Below are 26,152 nucleotides of genomic sequence, written 5' to 3'. Positions count from 1 at the left end.
TCATTTTCTACCTCTGTCCATCCATCCCTCCCTTCCTTCTATCTCTCTCTCTCTGCATCTCAGTGTGTTTGTTTTCAAGGCAGAAAGGGAGGAGGAGGGATAAGGGGAGAGGGAGGATGGGGGGTGGGGGGGAGAAAAATTTGGCCCAAATCCGAGGTATCACATATCTGACCATATTTCAAGCCCAAATTGAAGCATGTTAAAAGAAAAAAAAAAAAAAAAAAAAAAATACCCCCCCCCCTTTTTTTTTTTTTTTGCTTTAAAGGTCAGACATTAGTGCTGGTAAAAATTGATCTGTGGATTTATGAATTTAGCCCCGTTGTTGGGGCTCCTTTGTAATGGAAGATTCAGTGGGGGAAGCTTAACATTGCATTGTTTTGCTTTGACAACGCAGCCACGAGAGCCCGTGCAGCTGTTCCCCATGCTCACAATGGCAGATTAATTAACACAATCATGTGGCGCTGGCTCAGGCTCAACAGCCAGGTCTGCTCAGGGATAGATAGGTAAATCCTATACATGCATTTCCAGACTACCACTGAACATTCTTGTGATGCTCTGCCATAAGTAGATAGATTTTGGTCATTGACTGGTCATCTGTAGGCATAAAATTAAATTTGGGTAAGGGGAGGGGAGGGGAAGGGAGGGGGATCTTTTGCTAATTGCACTGATGTTAAAATTGTGCTTTGCAGGGTTAGTTTTCTTATGAAACTGAAACTATTTAAATGGATGCTGGGGTAAAAAAAAAGAAAAGAAAACAAAGTGCTTCTCCCACATCTATAGAAATGTGTCTGTTGAAGTAGCAGGATGTCAATAAGCTTGTGTGTGTGTGTTGATGTCAGTGTGTGACTCCTCTCATCATCAGCCAGTCCAGAAGCCGCTGCCATTAGATGGAGCTGTTCTAATTAAGATTCCGCCGGTCGACCCGTCTCTCTTACTTACTCTTACTTCCCTGACATTTTAAACTGTCTATTATGCCGCTTGGCTTTCAGGTGCAATGCTGTGTAAATGGCAAGTCAAAAAATTATGTATCTTTTACATACAGTTATCCATCAGGGACATGGAGGAGGGGGAGGAGGAGGACGAGGAGGAGGAGGCGGTGGGGGTGACAGATCGGGCCTGGTGTTTAAATTATTACCGGACTCTGTGATCTTTCTCAATTGATCATATCACTCTCTTTACGTCCCCGCTGTCACACACCATTCTTTCTTCCATCAGCCCATCATTCCTCCCTCCTTATTCTTGTTTTAGTTTTAATATTTCATCATCCACTACAACACACACACACACACACACCTCTCTTCTTCAATGTTTTGCATGAACATGACCGCAGTTTGTCAATATTTTACCCTTGGCCCATCCCCTGTGTTGATATAATGATCACTTAACAGTCAAGAGTAAGGCAAGGAGGAAATTAGGGCGTCGGCAGCAGAGAGGACAACAACACTGAAGCAATTATGTTTCTTTCAGCCCAAGCATTCTCACGTTAATGAAATCCCTTATCGTTAGGGGAAGAGGAAGGTGGGGAGGGGAGGACAGGTGCACGAAATGTACGTCGTTCATTTATCTTATTCTCTGAAATGAACGGAAGGAGCGGTGAGAATAATGTAGAGATAAAGTCCGGGCAACAAGTGTGTGTAGTATTTTTTTTTTTCATATTGCTGGCCCTGCATTTTGTCGTGACAGAAGGAAGAAAAGAGAAGAGTTTGGAAGGCAGATGAATGAGAAAAGGAGGGAGGGAGGGAGGGAGGGCACGGTGTATCACACGTTAGCATCTTCCTAAAGGACAAATCGAAGACACTCCCCATGCTAACATTTGAAGTATTTACTTTCCTGCAAAATGTCTGCCCTTTTCCTCTGTAGATGCGATCAGTCAGTCCTGGAAAGTTATAGAGATCTGACTGAAGACCTCATGTCAAAATAGGAGTAATCAGGGTTTGTGTAATTAGCTTTTTTTCTGTGTCTGACTAAGAATTGAGGAATTTTCCTTTGTTTGAAAGCTGTGGTGTGGGGGAGATTTATACAATCGTACAAATTGGTACAAGAATTAAAAAAAAGAACAGACTTTTCTTTGAATTCATGGCTGCATCTATTTCTACTTTTGGAATCAAACTAAAGTTTAATTTTGACCGATTTTTATTTTTTTTATGAAATTAAATTAAATTTGATGTATATTTTATTTTATTTTAACTTTTTACTAGATAAGTGAAAAATTCGCCCTTGTAGGCTCTTGATGTAAAAGTCAAGAGATTAGCAGAGAGCACCTGCTTCATCCTCATGGGACAACAAATACCTGTGCACATATCAACCCATCCGCTCGCTGCTGAGCAGTCCCTGGCAAAGATAAGTGTAACACACCCTCTAACCTCGCTGTGTACAACAGCAGCTGCAGAGACCTGAAGTTCCTCTTGTGATTCAATAATCCGGTTTGTGGAATTACCGAGGGGAATTATGAACTGTTTGTCTGAGGCCAACATTTTGGATGTTGTTGAACACATCCTTCCTGTTCTGGATCTTCATCCTACCTAGCCGAACCTTTATATTGTAAATGCCGGCACAAACTTGACTATTTGTAAAACTTTAGTCAATGGCTGGCTGAACGGTTCACATTTTCTGGTCAGATTACCAAAATGAAGAGCAGTGATTCACAAAATATGGACCCAGGCTGATTTAAAAGTCCTTTTTGTGGAGCATTGTTCTTGAATTTGGTAAGTCTGTTTGTGGTGTTCCTCAAGGCTCATTCCTTGGTCCTTTACTATTCACTCCTTGATATTCAAAACTGGTCTTCTTTTCTATTTCTGCAAAGATCTTGGTGATCTTTCACAAAATCTCAATTACATAATTAATATACTTAATAAACAGGTGAAATTCTTTGTTCAAACTCAATGCTTCCATTACACCATCTGAGATTTCATTGTATTCATCTTTGTATTCCCGTCTACAGCAAAGCAACATATCCAAATTTTAATTGTTCCACAACAGCGAAGACCGCTCTAAATAAAGAAAGCCAAATTTAGCATCCCTACACTGTACCCCATACTGTTTGTCTTACATTACTAGACTTCAGTGTGGACTGACAAAATTCTGACAGGCTTAAAATCTTAATTTTGGATTGGCTTCAACCTTAGCAAATGTTTAGACCAGAAGTAGTACATTTTTGGTGATTTATCCCAAAAGACGAACTGATCTCACTGCTTGGATACATTTGGGATGACAATACATTACAAAATGGTCCTTGTTAGCTGCTGCTATTAGCATTGCTGCGCTGCCATGACACTTATGTCTGCTCTGGGCTTTGCTACGCTTCTTACCATCACTCCTGTAAAGGAAGGCTATCTGATTGAAAACAGATCTGGGGCACTGGGGGGGTTGGCCCTAACTCGTTGGATTTAATGACCCATTTCCTCAGCTGCCTCATGCCACAAGCAGTTAAACGACAGTCAAGGTGCCCAGAGGTCCCCCACCATAGGACCAGGGGGAGTACAGAGTACACTAGCTGTAGAGACAGAGTGAGTAATTGAGAGCGACATACCCTGGCTACCAGGCAGCAAATCAAAGCCCATTTCCCCAGCAGGAAGTTAACCATACACCGTGGTCTCGAGTCAGATGTTCAGCACATTCCAGTTAGTTTTCCAGAGTTATTTTGTGATCAAGTGCTGAAAATCACTTCTCCTGGTGAAGCCAAAGGAAATAGCTACAGTTCATGCACCCACCCTGAAAATATGATTCATACAATAAAAACTTACCATAAAACTGATCCAGATTTTGGATGTGGTCTTGTAGAACACAGTGCCTTTAACTACACACCAGACTGTATTGATATGACCTCGTTCCTTTAGGGCAACAGTGTTCAATCTATAACAATGAGCTTACTTGACCTTCTCCGCAAGTACAGCGACTCTGCTCGAGACCCCGAGGACAAACCTTCCACCAAAACTTCCACCGCTAAAAACTCAACCGCACTCTGCCCTATCAAGCTAATGATCAATTATTAATATCCACAATCCTCTGCCTTGATGTGGATGCTTGGATATAGAAAAGCAGGCAATTATGTGCTACTCTGTCTTTTGGGTTTTGGCCGCCTCCATCTCCGGCCCTGCCTCCTCTTCTCCATGCGTTGAGTCCCCCCCCCCTACCAGCGCCGCCGCCGCCACCCCATATAAATATATAACAACTAGTTCCTCGTAGCGCATGCACAAGTTCTTATTGGGGCCCTCTCATTGCAGATATCCAGATCCAGATTAATTTGTAATTAGTCTTGAGTTGTTGAGCCTCTAAAAGATAAAGGATTCCAACTCCCATTCTATTCGCCCCAAACACTGACGATCACTTAAAAAGAACAAACGCTCTCGCATTTGATAAAAATAGCTTAAGCTTGGACTTATTTGTTTGGCGACAAATGCCAGACACATATGTCTGAATGGCTTGGGTGATGCTAGAGCAGAGAATAAATGAGTTGGTCTATAATAAAACTTGTCATTGTGTCTCTCTGCATGTTTGTTTGTAAAAAAAAAAATGAAAGAAAGAAATAAAAAAGAAAAGAAAGGAAAAACGCTTAATTCATCAGCTCAGCAACGGCAGAAATGGTGTTTTCTCAGGCACTGTAAGGGACTAAAAACTTGCCTGCTGTACTTTTTTTTGTTACAGTGCAAGTTTGGCTTCCTGTTTGCCTCTAAATGTCATATATACCTGCACAGATAACAAAATAAGAACGATATTGGCCTTTTTAGGCTAAGAATAGATTTTTAGCCATTTAAGAGGACATGGGATGTAGGTGGGGGGAGGTTGAGGGGTGGGTTGGGTTGGTTAGGGAGGGGGGGGGGGGCTTCAGTCTATTAATAGTTGAGTCATCAGTGCCTCAATGTTCCGAAATGGCAAATTGTTAGATCCCCAATGGTGATTATTACTTGCTGTCAATGACCTTCATAACAAATTAAAATTATGCGACTGGGACAGAGCGTGCTCTTTAATAGGCGTTATGCATGGGATTGTGTGTGTGAGCATGTTACTTTGTGCATGCAAATGTGTGTGTGTGTGTGGGTAGCCACTGGGTGAAGGCCTCTAGCATTTAAAAACTCCTCCTTTTCATTGCTAAAAACTGTGTGGGGGGGCTTCCGCTCATTTATTCTTAAAGTGCGGCTCTATCTCTTGTGGTCATCCTCCACACACACACACACACTCTCTCTCTCTCTCTCTCTCTATATATATATATATATATATAGAGAGAGAGAGAGAGAGAGAGAGAAAGAGCCAGGGTGTTTGCGGCTACAGTATAAATCTTTTTATTTCATTTTCTGAGACACTGGACAAGTTCATAGAAGAGGAAAACAGGACGCGTCCTTGGTCTCTGGATTTACTGCCCGACCAGGCTACGATCCCCTCTGACTCACACACACACAAACAGAATGTATGTGTGATGTGAAGCAGATTTACCCGCCATCCAAAGAGACCTTGTTAAAAGTGTTCATCCCTTGTGGTAATATATGTCTTTAAGTGCGCATTTATGCTCCCAAGCTATCGATCACTGTACATTCCTCACCAGATAATTACTCCACCTTAATATGCATCCTTAATGAGGCCTAATTGATTCATTTTCATTGATGGAGAATAACGCCACTAATGGCTGCGGTGTGCAGGAGCATTGATGCCATGTACAGTATAGACTCTGACCAGTGCCAGATGGATTGAGGGTGGGATAGAAGTGGTGGTACTGTAGCGGAGTTTGATGATTGGCCTATTGTGCGTGCTGTTGATTTAGCATGCTCGGGAATGAATAGGAAATCAATGGTGGCTTAGGGAGGAGTTCTACTTCATTCAGCGTTAAAGAGACAGTGCAACAGGATGGCTGTCATCTTTAGGTGTCAACCTATAGTAGACATAGAGGAGTCTTTTCCTCTCTAACCTTTACCATGCTCAATACTTTCCTCTCATTTCTCTATCCATAGAAACAGAAATCCAGCAGTAAAAAGAGACAGCAACCTAGTCATCCTTCACTAATGGTAACCACACCACTTCCTGCCAACACAGACTGAGAGGGGGCATGATGAATATACACCCTGATTATTATAGCATTACACACGCAAACGCACACACACACAAATGTTGGCAAGTACGCATATATGCAAACACACAGACAAACACATTAGTAATTGCTTTTGTCTTCATGTCCTAAAAGACACCTACCTCTGTCCCCATCTGCCTTTTGTGCTCTCATGCATACATGCAGACAGTGGTGGACAACACACACACATACACACACACTCATAGACCCTCAAGCATCATCCACAGCCTCTCAACGGGGCTATGATCACCCTGCTAGAATGATAAAGTTAGTGAGACATCAGTGCTCCCTCAGACATTTCTATGTGTGTGTGTCTGTGTGTGTGTGTGTGTGTCTTTTTCCAATGCTCTTTGAAGCCTGAAACAGACTTGAGTAGGGGGGGAAACAAAGGTGGGCCAGTGCCAGGGAGAAACTTATGGCACCATTCCTCTTCTCCTAGCCGGGCAGAGGCATAGCCTTTACTGAGGGAGAGAGCCACCTTCTGTCAGCGTAGAGGAGGGAGGGGCGGGTGGAGAGAGAAGAGAGAGAGAGAGAGAGAGAGAGAGAGGGATGGAGAAGGATCCTAGAAGAAGGTTTGGCCCCTTTGGAATCAGATTCAGATTAAGCATACTAGGTATTTTTGAGGCATTGTCCTTCACCTAATAGTTTTGGAGGAATAATCTTCGCAGCGTGAAGATCACACTTCCATTCAAAAAAAAAAGAAGATGCGCTTCAAACAAATAGCTCTAACACAATTCTGCTCAACGAAAACAGCCACCCTTTTATTACCCACGTTAAAAAGCGAACTGTCTCTCCTCCTCTCGTGTTTTTTTTTATCTCCCCACCTCATCCTCTCTCTCTTTCTCTCTCTCTCTCTCTCTCTCCCTTTTTTTCCTCTCCTCCACAACTCCAGTCTTAGTGCTGGGTGTTCACTAATAAATATAAATGTTTGTGATTAGCATCTCTGCAGCACAGGTGCATGTTTGTTGCGAGGGGAGGCTTGTTCATTAATTTTCAGCCATGAAAAGTGCAGTGCGCCATGAACGGAGAGTCCAAATCGCACACACTGATAAATGAACGCACAGATTGTTAATGTACCATTGTAAGGCTGCTGCCTCTACCAGCTTTGAAAAAAAAAAAAAAAAAAAAAACAGGAGAGAGGGCCTGCTGCCAAAGGCAGGGCTGAGCGCACACACACCGGCGTAAACACACAGTCTGAGAGGTGTGGCAGGACCCTATTCAAGCGGTCTAGATTAAAGTGAATAGAGGTTTAAAACGTGTGTGTGTGTGTGTGTTGTTGTTGTTTTACTCTTATAGCCAAAGATTATTTTGATTATATAGAAAAGACACCCCCTGGTGTGAGGCCTCTGGGTTGTGTCTTCTAATTAGATTGGGTAGAAGACTGGTGTCTTCTAGGAGCCAGGGACCAAATGTCCTCATGTAAGGGTGTGTTGGCTTGTGGACCGGGCCTTGCAGTTTTAATTCATTTGTTTTGTAATCGTTTTATTCTCATCATGATGGTTACGATTATCACACGTGGATTAACCTCTTCTGACATATTTACTTGGTGACATGTGTGCATTATCAGAATTAACACATACTGTATACTTTAATTAGATAATGCGCTCTAAATCTAAAAAAAACGTCCTCAATATGCGCAATATGCGTGTTTTGAGATACAACTGTAACAACAGAGGAGGAAATAAACAAAAAAGAAAATAAATAAAATCAGCTTGAAAATGGGTTGTTTTTCTGGAGCTGCAAAAAAAAAAAAATGTTTTATTAGGGGACTGCTGAACACCTGCCTTAAAATGTCGTTTCAACATCTCCCGAATGCCATTTTGCTTAATTGACTTGGAAATGGCCCAAATGTATTGCTGAATGCGGTCTAATTAATATTAATAATAAATGCCATTATTAACATCAAAGAACATCTGGTGCCCCTGTTTACCCCACCGCCTTATATGTAACACATTCTGCCGCTGTTTTAATCTTACAAACATTGCAAGGGGTAAACAAAAACTGGCATTTCTTTTATTTTTATTTTTCCTTGCCTATCCCCCCCTCCCTCTTACAATTTAGTTAGGCTTTGGTCTTTTATTTTTTTTTCTTCTGTTGCTCAGAAGGGTCAGCAATGAAACTATGAGGTGAGGATGCTGTAAAATTTAGAACACAGTTGCTCTTTTTTGGGGTCCCCACCCCCCCATGCACACACACACACACACACACCTCTCTTCTTCTTCTTCTTCTTCTTGGTCTAGACCTGGTTGCTGTAATACCTCAGACACTTCCTCAAATCCCTAGTGTATTCCCATAGAGAAATAAATAAATATATAAATAAATAAAATAGGAAAAACAACAACAAAGCATCTGCGCATTAAAGAGAGCCCTGCATTAAGTCTTCTCAATGCCCATAAATCATAGGGCAACTAACTTTAATCTAAAATTTCATTAAGTAGTCCTTGTCAGGTAGTAAAAGGAGGGGGATAATGCAGTGGTGTTTAATGATAATTGGTGTTTGGTTAATAAATTCTGCAAGTTCAGATTACGTTCTAGCAGTGGCTGGAATGCTAGCATCAGCAGTGTAACTAAACCTCAAATTGATTAACTCGCATGAACCAGACACTCACAAAGATGGCAATGGTCCAAATCAAAAAAAAAAAGAATGAAGGGAAGGGGGGAAGAGGAGGAGGAGTGTTAGGAGGTGTGTGTGTATGAGAGAGAGAGAGGGAGCGCGAGCAAGCATCAGGCCGGATGGTGTTGTGTTGCTCTGGTGTAAGGAAATCAAGTCCCCCCGGGCGCATTTTTAAAAGCCTAATGCCTTTCAAATGATGTCATCACGTTTTACTCTTTCTCTCTTTTCCCTTACCACCCTCCCTCTCACCCAATCTCTCTCTCTTAATATCCTTCCCCCCAAACAGTTTCCGCCCCCCCCCCCAACACACACACACATTCGTTCTTTCCCCAATCAGTTATTTGGCTACAGGGAGAGGCCGATGGGCTTCGACAGGAGTCACGTGACACATTAGAATAATGGCCAAGCAAAAAGCAAAACATCTTGTGTTTTTATGACTGATGTGCTTTTTTCCCCCCTTGTTTTATTTCCTGAAAGTGATATCATACTAATCAAAACCACAGAGCGTTTAGAGTGCAATGTGTGATTGAAAGAGCACCATTAAGGAACTGGCAACTGCACCCCCCCTCCCCCGCCGCCCCCATGCCCCTGCTAACCTGCACCCCTGGCACCATATATGCACATTGCTCTTTATTTTTGTTTTTTTGTTTTTTTACTGGTATTGATTATTTTATTTTTTTCCATTAATGGGTGCAAGGGTGTGGTCGACGTGACGGTGGCATTGCCCCTGTCCCAGCAGGGACCCACGTGACACATGATGATCCTAATCAATTTATATATTTGTCAGCCCCCCTCCCCCCCCCCCCCCCCCCCCCCCCCCCCCCCCACCATGGCTGCATATAGTTGCAAGATTCTGGTGACGCGCGGTCAGAAGGGAGCGAGGTGTCTTACACACTTACACAAGCTCTCTCTCTCTCTCTCTCTCTCGCTCTCGCACAGTTAGTCAGAGGGGAAGTGTGTGTGTGTGTGTACATGAGTGTGAGTGCAGCAGACAGCAGGCAGAGTGACTGATACTCAGCCTGCCTCCCAGATGGCCTGCTCAACTCTGCTCCAATCTGATCTCAGAGCCTTTGTTCTGGCATGTTCCATTATGCCGCCGTGACACCAGTAAAGGCAGAGGGGAGAGGAGCTGGTCTCAGATCAGATACAGCTGAATTATACATGTATTTCTCTTTTTTTCTTTTTTTTTTTCTCCTCTCCCTCTGTGATATTCTTGTACTAGCAAAGTCACAGTTCTGCGTTTGTCATGTTTTTTCCTAGGGTGGAGGCAAGAGGAAGGGTTCTGATAAAAAAACTGTTTGAATGTCGGAATTTGATGGGAGAATTTGGCGAGGAAAAAGAGGAAGTAGTAGTGGTTTGAATGTTTAATTAAAAGATGTTTTATTCTAGATATGAATTGCTGTCGTTTGTGGGGATTAAAATAAAAATGTGGCATGGGAGGGGGATAAAAAGATGTCAACTCAGCAGGGACCTCTGACACTTGCAACACATTTAACTGCAGCAACTTATATATCAAATATTCAATCATTCTAGGCCGTGTTTCTCTTGGAGTTATTTTTTAGTACTTTCCTTATTGTTATTATTAAATGCATTTCTGGCCAACCAAAGCCGTAATTGTAAGGTTGTACTAATTGAATAATACTGTGAGCTGTCCTTTTACGAGCCTGCGTATAAAAAGCCAGAGGCTCACCTGTGACAATCACTTTAATGTTGCGTCTCCTCCTGCAAATCTTTGCATAGGAAAAAAAAGGGGGGGGTGGATATTGAAAATCAATACTGAGAGGATAGTTACAGCTGGGTGTCAACAGGCTATTTCAGACTCTTTCCCTGCATCACACACCCCACTGTGAACGATGATGCCTAATATACAGTGTGACCTTCAAAATGTCATAAATGTGTTGTGCAATAAAGTGTCAATATTTGTGGTTATATGGAGCAGGATGACTTTTACAGTAATTGGAACAGCCACATTAAAGCTACGGATCAGTCAACTGATTAAAGACATACATGCCGGACACTCCAGTCTGTGATGTGCATACTCTAACGTGTGTGTGTGTGTGTGTGTGTGTGTGTGTGCGTGCTTGTGTCAACATGCCTGAGCAGACAGTGGAAACACACCCAAAGTTCTGTTTTACCTTTCTTTGTAGAGTGTGTGTGTGTGTGTGTGTGTCTGGAAATGTGTGAAGCCCATTTATTATTGAAGGGCTGTTATATGCCAGGAGAGCACACTCTCATCCTCTCAGTAGTGTGTCTTCCTCTTACAGGAGCACTATTAACCCTGACACACAAGGACACAACTGTGTGTGTGTGTGACAGAGAGAGAGAGAGAGATATGCATAGCCCGTGTGTGTGTATATTTGTGTGTGGTCTGGTGTTTGTCCTGCTTCTAATCTGTGTTTTGGATTTTTTAATTTTAGCCCCATCTGGGGTGGGCAGGTGGGCCAGTGTCTGTTACACGATGCTGGGAATCCTTGCCAAAAAGGGATCTGTACAGTAGACCACTCAAAATATGTTTATGAGGAGGCGACTATGGCTACAGTATGGTGCAGTCCTGGATCAAGCACTGGGGGAATTGTATTTGCTTTTATTTAATTATTTGCCTGTTTACTGGACATGTTTTCGTGCTTTCAAATTAAAATGCAAAAATAACAGGGTGGGGATGCTGTTGATCTGTCTGATTCGCAGAGGACTGAAATTGTTTAGTAAATCTTATGTGTTGTGTGTAACAGAAATGACAGTTGCGCCTTTTAGCAGATAACATATAACAGTAATATTTTCAATTTTAAAACCCAAACATGCCAGTGGGTTTTAAATGCATGCAAAGAAAAAAAATATTATGAATAGTTTGCAAAAACAAATATTAAATAAAACTTCATATCTTGTGTTAAACTGCACAACAACACAGGTTTTCTCTACCAATGTTGCTGTTTGCACAGCTTTGGATTGAAAGGGTTAACAACCCAACAAATTTTATTAGTTGTCATTTAATTGGAGAACCAATGCATGTTTCCATACAGGGGAATGAATGATGAACGCCCTTCTGCATACAATTTAAACCAACATCCACAGCTCATACAGCTCACAGAATTAAACCACAGTGTTACCACGCCCAAGTAGAAGCAGCTGGTATTTAGTGTCTACTGTATGTATTGTCACAGACTTACATTTAGGTTCCCTTTCAGTTTCAGTTGGGATGAATAGCCTTCAGCCTGATAGCGCCATTGCTGGACGCCGTTGTGTGTTTAGTGGCGGTATGGGAGAGGACTTGCTGACTTGGGTCTTTCCATTCTGTAAACCTTATTTGACTCCCCCCACCCCCCTCTCCCCTTTTTGCCCCATTCCCAACAGAGGAGGGTGAAATAAGGGGGTGGGCAGAGCGTCAGAAAAAGAAAAGATTAGGCTACTGTTAAAAAATGTTCTCATTGTGCGCAGCCTCGGTCGCCTAAGTGCTCGATTTTGATTCTTTGTGCGTCTTTGTTGCCCTCTCCCCTCCTTCCTATAAATACACACACACACACACACCAAATCATGTGCCAGATTAGAAAATAAATAACATTTTTTAACAGTATTTGTGCCTCTCTGGGTCACACGTGTTAAATATCGTAGAAGTTCAGTGTCACTTTTTCTTCCGCTCCGTAACGGGACACATATCAGCTGAATAAATCTGAATATGGATATAGAAACCTTTCAAATTTAAAGACAAAAGAAAGAATCTTAATAAAAGAAAGACTATTTTACTTTTCTATGAAATCTGTAAATCTGTCTTGACAGTTCTTCGCTGTGTGGGTTTATGTTGAACCCCTTCACATCTATCAAAAAGCTACAGATATTTTTAATTTCACAGCTTCACCACATATCAAGAAACTCTTGTATATTATTCATTTGTTTCATGTTTTTTTTGACCCCCATGTTTTGAACTCAGGCCTTTTAAAAAGCTTCACATCACCGGCTCTTAACCATCAGTACAACAAGGCCCACGCGGTGACACCCTCACCTCAGATTATGCTGCTGTCAACACATTCCCAGGTTGTCGTCACTCATCTTTAGATTCATATTCGGAAGGTGATTGTGTTGATAACAGACTGCTGTTGCACTAAACTGTGCATCATCGTTTTTTTTTTTTTTTTTTTTACTTCGTCGTGCGGAGGAGGCGGCGGAGGGCTGGGTCAAAACCGTTATCACCCTATCATATCTCTGACAGCTACCTGTCAAAATCAGGTCGCAGGAAGAGATGCAAGGATATCCTGCAATGCTGACAAAGCCAAATCTCTCTCTCTCTCTCTCTCTCTCCCTCACTCTTTCTTCTTCTTTCTGTCTGTCTGTCTTATTTTGCATTGTTAATTTTCACTGCAACCCAGCATATGCTTAATAGGAATGATGATGATAGCAAGGATAAAAAAAGAAAAACAGGAGGAGAAAGGGAGAGGCGGTGGCGGCAGCAGTGTTGAGGGTGTGTGAGTTAAAAGGGGGGTTGTATCTCAGAACCATGGTGTTTCTAAAGAAAGTGAAAAGCTTATGAATTGTCAGCGTTCTGTCAGGGAGGAAAATAGCGTGGCCCGTGAACTCGTTTGATGTGTTTGACTTTGCATGGCGTTCGCACATTTGAGCGCGAGGAAAAAAACGAGGGACAATGAGAGAGACAGACAGCGGACAAAGAAGGGGAGGAATGAAAAAAAAAATGTGTTGTGATGTGCAATGGGGCTGGTTTGAAGTGGCAACTCAACACACCTTCCATTTGTCTCTCCCTCCTTGTGCTGTCTTTCTCTGTGCACGCTCCAGATGTTGGGGAGGACCTGGGGAAGGCAGCGGGGAGCATTCAGCCGCCTCTGTCCCAGCATCGTGAACGCTCTCTGGGCTCGTCCTCCAAGGATTGTCCCTACTGTGGCAAGTCATTCCGCACCTCCCATCATCTCAAAGTCCATCTGCGGATACACACAGGTCAGTGCAATCACTATCACTCACAGCACTGCACTGCATTTCGTCAACAATTAAACATTTATTGTACTTCATGCAAAATTTACTTCACTACTTGTACTGACATTTCTTCTGGGGTTATACTGGCATATTGGTTTATGAATATTGGCCTAATCAGATATTGGACTCAATCTTTCTCTGCCATGATGCATAGGATGCAGATTTATTGATTGTATATTAGTTTTGAAAGAAAACTAGAAAAGAAAGAAAGAAAGAAAGAAAGAAAGAAAGAAAGAAAGAAAGAAAGAAAGAAAGAAAGAAAGAGCGAGGAAGGATGGATGGGTAGATGGGAAAAAAGAGAGAAAAGAAGAAAGATGGATGAAGGAAGGTGGACTGCATGTTAGCTAGAAACAAACAAGGTATAGGGAGGGAAGGATGGATAGATGGATGAATATAATGCAGATTGAACAGAATGAAAGACAGAAAAGAAGGAAGGAAGGAAAGTAAGAGAGAAAAACAGGAAGGAAGCAACTTATTGTTCAAACTACTTCCACTAAAATGAAGTGACAGATGTTCACAGCTTCTAAACCACAGTGTCTGAAAGGATGCAGCCCCACACATTGTAATCTGGAGTTATATTCTGATTCCAAACTGACATAAAAATACAAAACAAGTAGGAATATGTGTTTCCCAACTGCATCCCTCATTCAAGCTTTAGGCCATTGTTATTCTGTTTTTTCTCCTACTCATCATTTCATTGAGCTCTAATTAACACAACAAGGGTTCAGTGTCCTCCAATGACATCACTCAGAGGGCAATTTCACACTCTCTAACTCTCAATAACTTTCAAGGCAAAAACAAAGCCGGCCTGTCCACAGTTTAGGGATATGCGTGAGATGGTGTGTCTAGTAGATTTTCGCTTTATTTTTCAGTCAAGCGTCCTAACCCTCTGAGCTTTGCGCTCTCTGCCCAGACACCCCGGTTAGCGGCTCTCTGCTAACCCGGCCCCCTGGTTTGGTTGTTGCTGGGAGGTTAACTCTGCCTTCAGAGTAATGATGTGGACTGTGGACAGTGGCCAGGGTTCTAACCCTCTGCAAGGTACAAACGCCCCACTGACTATCCAGGTTAAAGTCACGATTAGACTGCAGAGGACACCTACTCAAAACAAGGACACCTGGTTTCAGTAGCAGAGCTTTTGTGTGTGAAGTTTCTGAGGTGAACCTCCACCTTACAGATCACCACTGTGATATTTGGACACCTTGTCATTCAAATGGTGGAGGACAGTCGCTAACACTAATGAAGCACATTTAATCTGAATATATCATACATGCTATGCAACATACCACCTGGACTTGCACATAAAATGACTCACAACCAGGCAAAACCCTGAAACTGTCCTTAGTTCCTATAGATGTAAGGCAAAGCTCAGACAATGGTAAATATAAACATTAGGTTTTGAGACCCATACTTACCCCCTTAACCTTAACCCTTACCAGTAATATCTTTATGCCTGCCACGAATAATAAAAAGAGACATAAACATGGCAGAAAACAAAACTTAACAGTGGGCAAAAACAAAATAGCTCACAGTGTCAGGGAGACTCAGACCTCAGACTCTTGAGGAAAAGTCTGCTGTGTTGCTTTTACTCTGACTTTTGTGGCTGCATCCGTCACATGCTGAGATGATGTTGGGCAGTAAATGTCTTGATGGACACGTGAATTGTCTTGCATTACTGAACATTACTGAACCTTTAATTTCAAGCTGTAGCTTTGGTCATTTTAACAGCTCCACATGCTGCACCTTGTCTCTTCAGAACAGTCTAGGCTATGTCTTTATATCAAGGAAAAAACAAAATTGTCTTATGCAGTTAGAAACATAATTTTGTATCTCCATAACAAGCGGGCAGTTAAAATATATTTTCATAGTTTGTTAGGGAGATTGTCTAAAATCTGGAAATATTACAACCATAACAGTTGGACGTGGAATGGCTCAGAAATTTGGCAAAATATGAGCTTAGTGCCATTTAGAAGTAAAAGTAAAATGTCATTTTAGTGAAGTCTAGTCACTGATTATTGGAGTTAAAACATGCAATCTGCCAGGTTCTAGTGTTAAGATCTTGAGAAAACTGGCAAGAGACCTGAATTTGGTCTCTGCATTATGATGCGTTCAGGGATATGAATAACCGGGTTTCTCATGTTTCATATCCTGGACATGATGAAAGCCAGGATACGACACAAAACTGATGTGCAACTAAACACTCTCATTGAAATCATGTGATCGCAAAGTGTACTTCTGGAATTAAATTAGAGGAACAGCCTCATACCGTAGCATGCTAACACATCTGGTGTACAGTATGTCTAGAAAATTAAGTTTCCTTACCCTAGCACATCCAGGTCACAGCTAGGCCATTTCCAGCCACACTGCTGCTGGTTTTTCAGCGGGGGCATCTGTTATCTGGTGGTGAGAGGCCTGAGTTATGTCTGCTTTGAGTAGTATACTAAGGATACCCATGAGGCTCATATTTTATCATGGAGGAAGCGGAGACCTCAGCCCAGGCCTGGAGTTAAGTCATTTGGAAAAACACGCTCCGATGTAATTTCATTCACTGTGTTTTTTTTCATGACTCGAAACACGCTAAAATGAAAGCTTTTCATATGTAGCATCCGATACCTAGAGACAAAAAGTGAGGAGGTTTAGTAAGGATGTATTCCACTTTTTGAGTGGAATGTATCTTTGGATCTGGGCCTATCTAAGCACAGCTTTTGGGAGGGAGGGGGGTGAAAAAAAAAGCTTGATGCATCCCCAACATGTGGCCTTTAAATCATTCCTATAACCTAATCATACCATCTCCACTGTGACATCCTGATTACATCCACAAGATGACTTTTACAGCGGCTAAAGATCCTCTCTGTGCTCTGGTGACAATGCAGAGAAATTCACAGATGACAGCCTGGCTCTCCTTCATCCTTAATGCAACGTGAGTGACACAATGGAGTTGCTTACCCAGCCGGTTGAGGCGGGCATTGTGCGACGCAAACGCGCACGAGATTAATGAGCGACTAACACCAGCTTGAAAGGAATGAAGTGAATTTAAATTTCTCCAAAAGTTAAAGAGCTAATGTTACAGTATTAATTTCCTCTTGAACAGTGAGTGGGAAAATATCCATTAGCAAAATTAACCACAGTTTTCTAGGTAGCTAACATTGTGCGGCTGTGGCACTACAGTGTGGGGCCAGAGCTAATGAACACACTGCAGAGGGTGATATTTCATTATACAAATTAATGCTCACATTTTAATGGGAAAGTCACATAATGAATCTAGGCTTCAGTGACAGCAATTAGAGGCCCAGATTGTCCCCTTCTGGACAAGGCACTATTTAGCAGTAAGCAGCTGTGTGTAAAAAATAAAAAGGTCCTCACTCTTGACAATAGGCGCACATAACTTCAGGCAGGGCCGCATAACCAATAAGAGTCCCTGCTCACCTTTAAATGAGCAGAGTGGGAGACAAAGAGATGGGAAAAGAGAAGGAGGACTTGCCCATGTCACTTAACCTTAACCTAACCTTGTAATCAGGATGAATCAAGAGGGACCTGTGATCTCCCTCTCCATTCCTCTTTTCTTTTCATCCCCTGCCATCAAGTATCTCCCTCTACTGCACAGTATCTCTAATACAGTAACAATGCTGGAATATATTTGCCATTTGTTGCATGCTTATCTGAAGTTCCTTACACTTTATGGTGGGGTATTCCACTACAATCTCACCACTACCATCTGAATGATAAAGGTAGGAACACTATAAATAGTTTTTTATTGTCATCCATTCCCTTCCAAAAAAAAACAAAGGTAAGAATGAATTGATCCTCCTAACAAGAATTAAGAACCTGATATATCTTTCTCCTCTGTACCATGGAGCTGCACCGCTGTCCAAAACATATTAAAAACACATCAATGAGATGCGCTGCTGCACTGTAATGTATTTTGATTAAATCTCAGATACACTATCTTGGTGCAGTGAATACTACATCACCAAATGTGTGTTAGTGCACAGCTAAAAATAGTTCTCGGTACTGTTCCGTTAAGTAACATTTGATAAAATAAAAAAAAGCACCATAGAGAGATTAACAAACTATGGGTCCTGTGTGTTGTTTTTTTAACTAAACTGAGACTTTTTTGTCTCAAAAATCCTTTTTTTTCCTTAGACATCCTACTCTGTGTCAAATTCGGACTTTTTTTTCATGTTTTCTTTATTTCTCTCTTTGAATTCCTATGTAAATCTCATTATTCCTACATCAAACTAGAATCCTTACTTTTTCATATAAGAGTTCTAACGTTTTTGTCAGAATTGTTTTCCAGTAGCCCTAATAGTCCTCCATTGTGTTTTTTTTTCCTTCGTCCGGAGCTCCTCTAATTTATGACACGGCATCTGTGGTGTCCCTCTCCCATGGAGCACTAGAGGCATTCTCAAATCACCTCTCTGACTTCAGCACATGTACTTGAAACAGCTACTTCTGTTCTTCAGCCTCCCTGAACATCGGAGCTCAGTGCCCCCCCCCCATCCCACCCAAATTTATTTCCATCCTTCCAGCCAAAATGGAAATTCATCTTCCAGTATGTCATATCTATTAAGCCATTTTAATTGCCCCTCTGTACAGGTTTGGGGTGTTTATCTGTACTTGTTTCTATGGTGCTGTCACAATTCGCGCAAAAGCCAGATGATATCCCTGCATGCAACATGAGGTGCAGACACGCTGCGGACGTGCAGGCAGTCCAGAGGAGGAGGATTTATAGCCACAAAGGTGTCACTTGCATCTTTATTTGCTACAGTTTTTTTTTTCAAGTCAAGTCACATAACGCATCCACGTAATATCCGCCTAAGTTAGGGTCACAAAGGCCGAAGCAGCTCAACAAAGTGACGAAAAAAAGTTTACTATTCTATTTTTAACTCCCATGTAGCAATTTCCTGGTTTTGTGGCGGCAGTGATCTGTCATGTGGCTGGGAGGTTGTGCTGTTTGCGCTGATATCAATTAAAAGTGGATTAACGGGTACATAATGACCTTTAGCAGTAAATTGTGTGTAATGTTGCAAGGCAGGATACAGTATATTCCCCAGATGTCACACCAGGCCCCTGACGTATGATGGAGCAGATGTCTTAGCCAGTCCAAATGGCCCTCTAAGACACAAACACACACACATACACACATTATAACACACACAGGCTCAGGCTGACACGCATGCATAAACATGTGTTCACACGCATTCCAAATGGTGCACACACATAAACACAAGGAGATGTAGAAAAACGCACGTGTCGTCTGTCTCACTCGCTCCAGATATTTAAACGCTTCATTTTAATGGAAAACTGGCATAAAGTGATCACTCTCTAAGGGCATGTGTATTTATTTTCAGTTTGCCTGTACTCAGTAAACATCAAAGGATAGTGTCAAACACACAATCTTCTGTGCTTTTCATTCTCATTTTACATACCTAGACGGTACATTAATCTTTATTTTCCCCCCATGAACATTAACAACCTCTTATAAGGGAAAGAAAAAGACAAGGGATGAAAAAAAAAATATCTGATCAGTCTAATTTCTGTCTAATTTGGCTCCTAGAATATCATTTTGTCCAGTTAGAGGAATTGAGAATGATCATTTGCATCAGGGACGTTTCCTTATTAAATCAGCACTGAGCCTCTGTTCGGCAGCTCACAGGAGAAGCACTTATTGGGTTAAAAGCTCATCTCGTATGGTTTATTTTAAATATACTCTATGCTTCAAAGCCACTCTGGTGTAAGAGAAGAGATATCAAATCACTGCCTTTCTTTCTATAGTCGGGGTTATCTGTATCTCTGCATGCTCCCTTTCTCTCTTTCTCTTTTTTTTGTTTCTCTTTTATTCTTTCTCTCTGCTTTTCAGCATTTCCACCTTCAATTTTCTTTTGTATAACCTCCTATTCTTTTCTCTCCTATATCAATATTTTATTGAGTTGGTGTTTGTGGCCCTTTATTTGAGAACTCTGCAGTAGGTCTGCAGATCGCAAAGTCTTTTTCTGGAATGGTGCCCTCTAAATAATGATAAATTACTTGAGCAGTATGCCATTTGCTAATTATATCCATGATTTACTACACAGCCCGACTTAAATCATTCAAACCAGCCTTGCGTAACAATGCCTTTTTTTTCCTTCATAAAATGGTTTCCATGTGTATAATCTAAACATTTTATTGGCATACTGTATATATAGAATGTGCATACAAAACACTACAACCATCTGATCCCCACTTTCTTTTTATTTCTTTTTTTCCTACATCTCTTTTCACACAGTTATCCTTCTAACAGAAAATTCCACTCTGGGAACTTTTTATATGTATATATTTAAAAAAAAAATCAAGCTTAGCATTTTTTCCCCTCTCTGTTCATTGTTTAATGAATCCAAATCTGGCTCAGACTCCAAGCCTATTATAATTGCTTGCAGGATGTGTTCTATTTCAACATAAGTATCATTCCAATGGAAGATCCACTTCTGGCAGAATAATGCTGGTGTTATACCATTATCAAGAATATTCATGAATATGGATGTGCAGCATAAATAAATATATGTAAATGTTTCACAACAGATTCACCCCTCTTTTGCCATATTATGAATTACTTTCATCTGTGTATCCTGTAGTGAATCATATTACACTTTATCATAGGGCGTCAGTGAAACAAGCATGTGGCTCCCACATGTGCCCCCCCCCCCCCAACCCCTCACCCCCCACCCCCACACTTTTTTTTTATTTTGCATTGTAGTGTATCATCTCTGCAATGTGTGGCAGCGGTCAGGGTGATGCTACGCCATGGCTGATTTATGCCTCACAAAGATAAACTGCAAATAGGGAATGTCCGAGAAATTGCTCTCTCATCGCCAAGGCACAGACCTGACAAGGCCAGAACGCTGGCACAGTGACCCCCCCATCACCCCCCACCCACCCCCCAACCCCATCCCCTGCTCACCACCGCCCCCAGCTGCAGACGCACATTCTTGCACAGATGCACAGAAACCCAGCCCCGTGCAAACACAGATAACATCGAGACAGTTTTGTTGTCAGTTGAAAATATTATCTCTTGTAGTGGACTGAAAGCACCATATGGTGAAATGTTTTTTATGGTGTTGATATGAGTGATGGCTCACTTGGCGGAGCTGGATCGACCCATATTCAGATGCCTACTCCACACCCCCCACACCCCCTCCCCCTACACCCCCCAACTCCCTTGTCCCAATACACACAGACATACCCGCATCAAGTGGAGCCGAGCCGATGACTGGAAGAGAAAAGATGGGGAATTGTTGGTTTGGATGTAAAATCTTGTTCATTATCACATTGTCGTGTAGTTTATTTCATTTCTTTTCTTCCTAAACTGCTACTTCCCTATATACTTTCTTCCTTCTACTTTCTTTCGAAAATGAAATGCCTGTAGTTTGTTGCCAACTGAAAGTGAAGCAATTGCAATTTTAAAGTACTTAATGAAATGCACATTTTTTTTTCTTTCTTTTGAGAGTTCATTGACCTAATTTTCTTTGTTCAGGGAGGTTACATGACCCTAGGGTCCACACTCCCTGCTCCAATAAATAGATTTTGATACCCAGTCAATGTAATAAGCAGGTTAATTATTCACTGTTTTCTTTTCTTGTCTCTGTCTCTTTCTTGGCCTCTCAGGAGAGAAACCCTACAGGTGCCCTCATTGTGACTACGCCGGCACTCAGTCTGCCAGTCTGAAGTACCACCTGGAGCGCCACCACCGTGAACGTCAAAATGGTTCCACTACATCAGGCCAATCCTCTGGCAACACCATTTCTTCAGACCACAAAGAAGATCACGGCAAAACTGGTGGCGGCATCTTTGCCCGACCGGATGTCCTTCGTAATGTTTTCAAGGGCATCCCTCCTAACCTGGACTTCAGGACAGGTCCACTGCTTCCACATCAGTGGCCGTCAGCTGGCATCATGTCTTCGCACGACCGAGATCGCGAACGTGGGGACCGTCGTTTTGACTCTGCTTCCTCAGCTGAGAACATAAAGACTGTCGATGGACCATCCATGGTCTCCACAGCGACTGAAAGCGCTGCCAGCTTCACTGACCTAAGCAGGGCTTACCAAAGCATGATGGGAAATGGAGTCCACTTTCAAGGTTCTCTCCAAGCTTTCATGGACAACTTCGTCCTCAGCTCCATGAAAAAGGATATCAAGGACAACCAGAGTCCAGCCCAGCTCCAGGCCCAACGCTACCATGACAATGGAGAGCCCAAAGCCAAGCGAGCAAACTCAGGTGACCAGGACAGAGAAGATAAGGCTGAAGCCAAACAGAACTCAGAGCCTGGCAAACCTGGGTCCCAGTATGAACCACTTGATCTGTCTGTATCAGTTCGGCCGGAGTCAGCATGTGGATCTCTCCCTGGCTCTTCAGTCACCATTCATGATAATGTGGCATGGCATGGCTGCCTCTTCTGCTCCTTCTCTACTTCCTCATTGGAGCTCATGGCTCTTCACCTCCAGGCCAACCATTTGGGGAAGGCCCAGCTGCAGCGGTCTGATACAGGCAAAGAGCATCGAGAGGGTTCTCCCACCACCTCCAACATCAAGACCTCTGGCATAGCCCTTGACCGAGATGGAGACAGAGATGGAGAGAAAAACCAGGGAGGCTGGAACAACCACATGGACCAGCCATACAACCCCTTCCAGAGTGAGTTTTACAGGAGGTTTGGTGGTTTGTATGATGGATCCCCAAGGACCAATCAAGGCCTTCAGGGGTATGTAGCCCCAGCAGAACAAAGTCTGGACCTGCCTAACCAGGTCTTTGGTGCAGCAACTGAGGATGACCAGGTTGGTGAGAGGGGCTCCTGTGGAGAGGGTGAAGATAACCATGTTGGGTCAGATGACGAAGTTGTAAAGGCTGGCGTGCACGGTACCAGCCCCCTCAGTCCCTCAACCACCCCCAAGAGACAGCAACAACAGAATCACTCTGATGAAGAGGAAGATGAGGGAGGAGTGGTTGAGGAAGAAGAGGATAGAGATGAGGATGGGCAAATGGACATGGAGAGAGAGGAGGAAAGAAGTCCTGCCTCAGACCACATTCAGAGTCACCCCATCCAAGACGACCCCTCTCTTCCTACAAGGATTGGAGCTGGTTTGGCCGCACCTTCCTCCAACATGACACCACTTTCTATGGTTCCCCAACACCAGAACCAAACTGTGCCACTGGAGAAGCAGTGGCAGCAGGGCCTGGGCCTCCTGTCTTCCGGTGGTCCTCCAGGACTGTTGAAGGCTGAGCAACAGAGCCACCTAGAGCAGCAAATGAACATGCTGTCTGTCCTCAGAGCCTACAGCAACGACAACCTTCCTGCATTCAACGGCCTTGGAGGTGGAGTTGGAGGAGCACCCCAAGGGGGCATGAAGAGGTCAGACGCACCTGGTGAGTGTGTTTAGCCCCACAAGACACATGCACATAGATATTCACTCACAGTACCCCCCAGTAAAAACCTGAAAAATAAATTCAATTTTCCCAGCACTGCATACACATAAACACCAAACACACAAGACAAACACATATACATTTTTTTTTGCCTGACACCCACAAAGGAATCTCAGACACTCACTAACTGTCTCAAGATTGGCTCTGAAGTGATTTCAACCTTATTTCAAGCAAGTTTAGAAGCTATCAGCCTGGCGACTAGCAACAGATTAATCTTTATTACACGTTTATATTACTCGGAGTGCTGTGCCTTCTTGCCGCTCCACAGCATGGGGGGAATAACCCTGGATGAGTCAGAGCAGGACCTCAGCTCCCTGTGCCATCTCCTCCACATGTCTCTTAACTATCTTAGCTCTCATAAAGTCGGCTCCCAAAAGCCCATTACTTTATAAGACTCGTCGATCTATGACCCTGTGAAAAATGAACTGTCAACTTTCATGATTCTGCTAAGGTTATAGCCGCTCCTTGAGACTGAAGAAGGAAGTATTTTTTTTCTCCTTTCTCCTTTTTACAATGCTCTTTTTGCTGTTTAGGGGGTGGTTGCTAGTTGCAAAGTGTCTCTATAGGAAGAAAGTAAAACCCATTGTTGAGCTTTGAAACACTGACACAGAGAGGGATTGCAGAACAGTGATAGATGACTTGTTTGCTGAATGCCTGCCAGTGGCAAAACCTCCAGATTAAAAACTGAATGTTAGCAATTGACCATAATTGTTTCAGATAATATAATATAATAATATAATGTTTGGATTCCTTTGTACGACATTGCCCTACATATAGTTTAGTCCTTGTATGTAATGTGGGTAGTTCCCTTTGCAACTAGGAATGCTTGACCTTTATAGATAAGGCTTTCTCTGTGGAACAAAGGCCTTTCTTACTTGTCCTAGTCTGAGTCATTGTAATTAAAAAACAAGTTATTATGTATCCCACTTCCTGGCAGATCTCTAGGATGGTACTGAAGATAGCATAGAAAAATGTGAAAGATTATAGGAAACCTGAGTAAAATCCCGACATGTTGTGGTGTGCTTGAATGTGAGTGAGTGAATTGTTGTGCTAAGTGTTACATTACTTTAGGTGATTTTCCCTGCCAAACTCCACTCCCATCCCAGTTAACCGCTATCTGTGTGTACTGTTACAGTGATATATGTATCAGATAACGCTGTATGCTATGTTACAAGCAAAGCTCTTACAGCTTCTCTTACTGATGGCTTTATGTATTTTTATCTGCGTAGTGAATTAAACTATCATCCAGAAGGGTGTTTTGAAAGGAAGATGCTGGTGTGGTGTGAGGTGTCAGTCTCTCACTACATGCTAGCTCAGATACAGGCTAAAGACATTTAGGCTGTGAGCTAGGTAGAAATTGTGTGTTGTCGTTGCTCATTTTTGGCCATTGTCCCATGGGAGAGAACCACCAAGGGTTTGCCAGTGTGCCCCTCACAGGAGCTTGGCTTCAGGGTGGGCCCTGGATCCCTATCTTGGGAAAAAAAACTAAGAGGTTCCTCTGTCTAATTTGTTCCTTCAGGGGTCTGTAAATCAATTTAGTCTAGATCTTCACCCTCAGACCCATTTGCTATGATAGAACCTACATACAACATAGCTTTGAGGATCACTAGACCATGCAAGCCCTTCTGCTGTGACGAGGCCTTGATCCTAGAAGGAGTCCTCCTGGATAAACAGTCTTGGTTTCTCTGCAGGGGACAATGGATGGATGGACTACAAATCTATTACTACTATATAACTGCTATAACTATATAAATTTCTGTTGATACTGCTGGTAGTCCTGTGCTACAGACTGCTCTTACCTCGCTCTGCTTCTACCGTTGTGCGATTAGATGAGAAATAATAGACACTTGTTTGAGAGTAAAATGCACTATTACAGTCCTTCTTTATGTGTCCACTTGTAAACCCCTTGTGCTGGGGGGGTCACCCACAGCCTGAAGAGCAAGAGCTGCACACACACAGCACTGTTATTTGGTGGGTGGAGAAGGTGGGGGTGGCAAAGACATCCGTAAAACTCAATTCAGACCTGGCAAAATGTGATTATCTGGAGTGGGTTTGCATTAGGTTTGTATGCAAATACAGCATAAATCATTAATATCGAAATTCTCCCCTGAATCTGCGGGAGCTGTTGTAGGGCACGCATCACACGTCTGGAGTGGCCGTCTCTTCATTAGTATGCCCGGAGGAGGGGGAAAGGGGTACAATGCACATGAATCTACTTGCACTCTGACCACATGGATACACACATGTAAGGTTTTTACACGCACATGACTGTAGTATTAAACCGCACCTCCCTAAACCGGGCAGGAATTGGATTTATCAATAAATGTCATTAACAGCAGCAGTGGCCCTGAGGTCTCTGTAATCAGACAAGGTATCTGGTTACAGAGGTACAGTACACTGTGTAAAGATTGATATGAACCCACACCATTTGCTGTACTGTAGATGTGCTTAACACAATCAATACTTGGCTGCAGCCGAGACCTATCTATAGCCATGCATTATCAAACATGAAGTATTACATTATTCAAACAGTGCTGTACATGCCATGACTGCTTGCGAACATTGCTCCTCACATCGTATTACTTACATTACCTCAACCCCCTTGTTCATTTAATATATTAAACGTGGACTAGGACTTTAGAAGGTTGAGATTGACAAGCTGGAGAGGAAGTGTTGATAGAAGTGTAGGACTTGCATGAGTGTGCTGAGGATTTCAGAGAAGAAAATGGCAGAGCTCATGGCTGAGCACCTCTTACAGTTGGAGAAGTAGGCTACAGAAAAACAGAAAGAGTTAGTGGATAGGCATGAGAAAGAAGAGAGGAAAATGCTGTATATTCTCAATTAGAGCCATCACTTCCAATTTACAAGTACTCTCACATTGTGCAGTATAGTTCTCCTCATAAGTGCCTTGGTTTGTTTGTGTTTGTTGCTGATAAAACCTCTCCGAGAGTCACCACCTGCACACACATTAGATGACGCTAAAATGCTCTGCTATTATTTGCAGTAGTGGACCCAGAATGATGACATTTCTTTTCACAAACACACACTATTGTGTC

At 42.6% G+C, this 26,152-nt stretch overlaps 1 protein-coding gene across 3 annotated transcripts in view; it reads left to right on the top strand.

Moving 5' to 3' along the window:
- znf536 (zinc finger protein 536) overlaps positions 1 to 26,152 on the top strand; it is a 170,853-nt gene that overhangs the window by 108,376 nt on the left and 36,325 nt on the right. For all 3 annotated transcript variants that reach the window (XM_028402376.1, XM_028402375.1, XM_028402377.1), the window contains 2 exons: positions 13,452 to 13,610; positions 21,285 to 23,036. In XM_028402376.1, the coding sequence (XP_028258177.1) occupies positions 13,452 to 13,610; positions 21,285 to 23,036 (1,911 nt within the window). The remainder of the gene's footprint in view (positions 1 to 13,451; positions 13,611 to 21,284; positions 23,037 to 26,152) is intronic.

This window comes from Parambassis ranga, chromosome 3 (genome assembly GCF_900634625.1).
Source record: "Parambassis ranga chromosome 3, fParRan2.1, whole genome shotgun sequence".
NCBI classification, from domain to species: domain Eukaryota; kingdom Metazoa; phylum Chordata; class Actinopteri; family Ambassidae; genus Parambassis; species Parambassis ranga.
The sequence above is the reverse complement of the archived record's forward strand: the minus strand, read 5'-3'. Positions and strand labels throughout refer to the sequence as shown.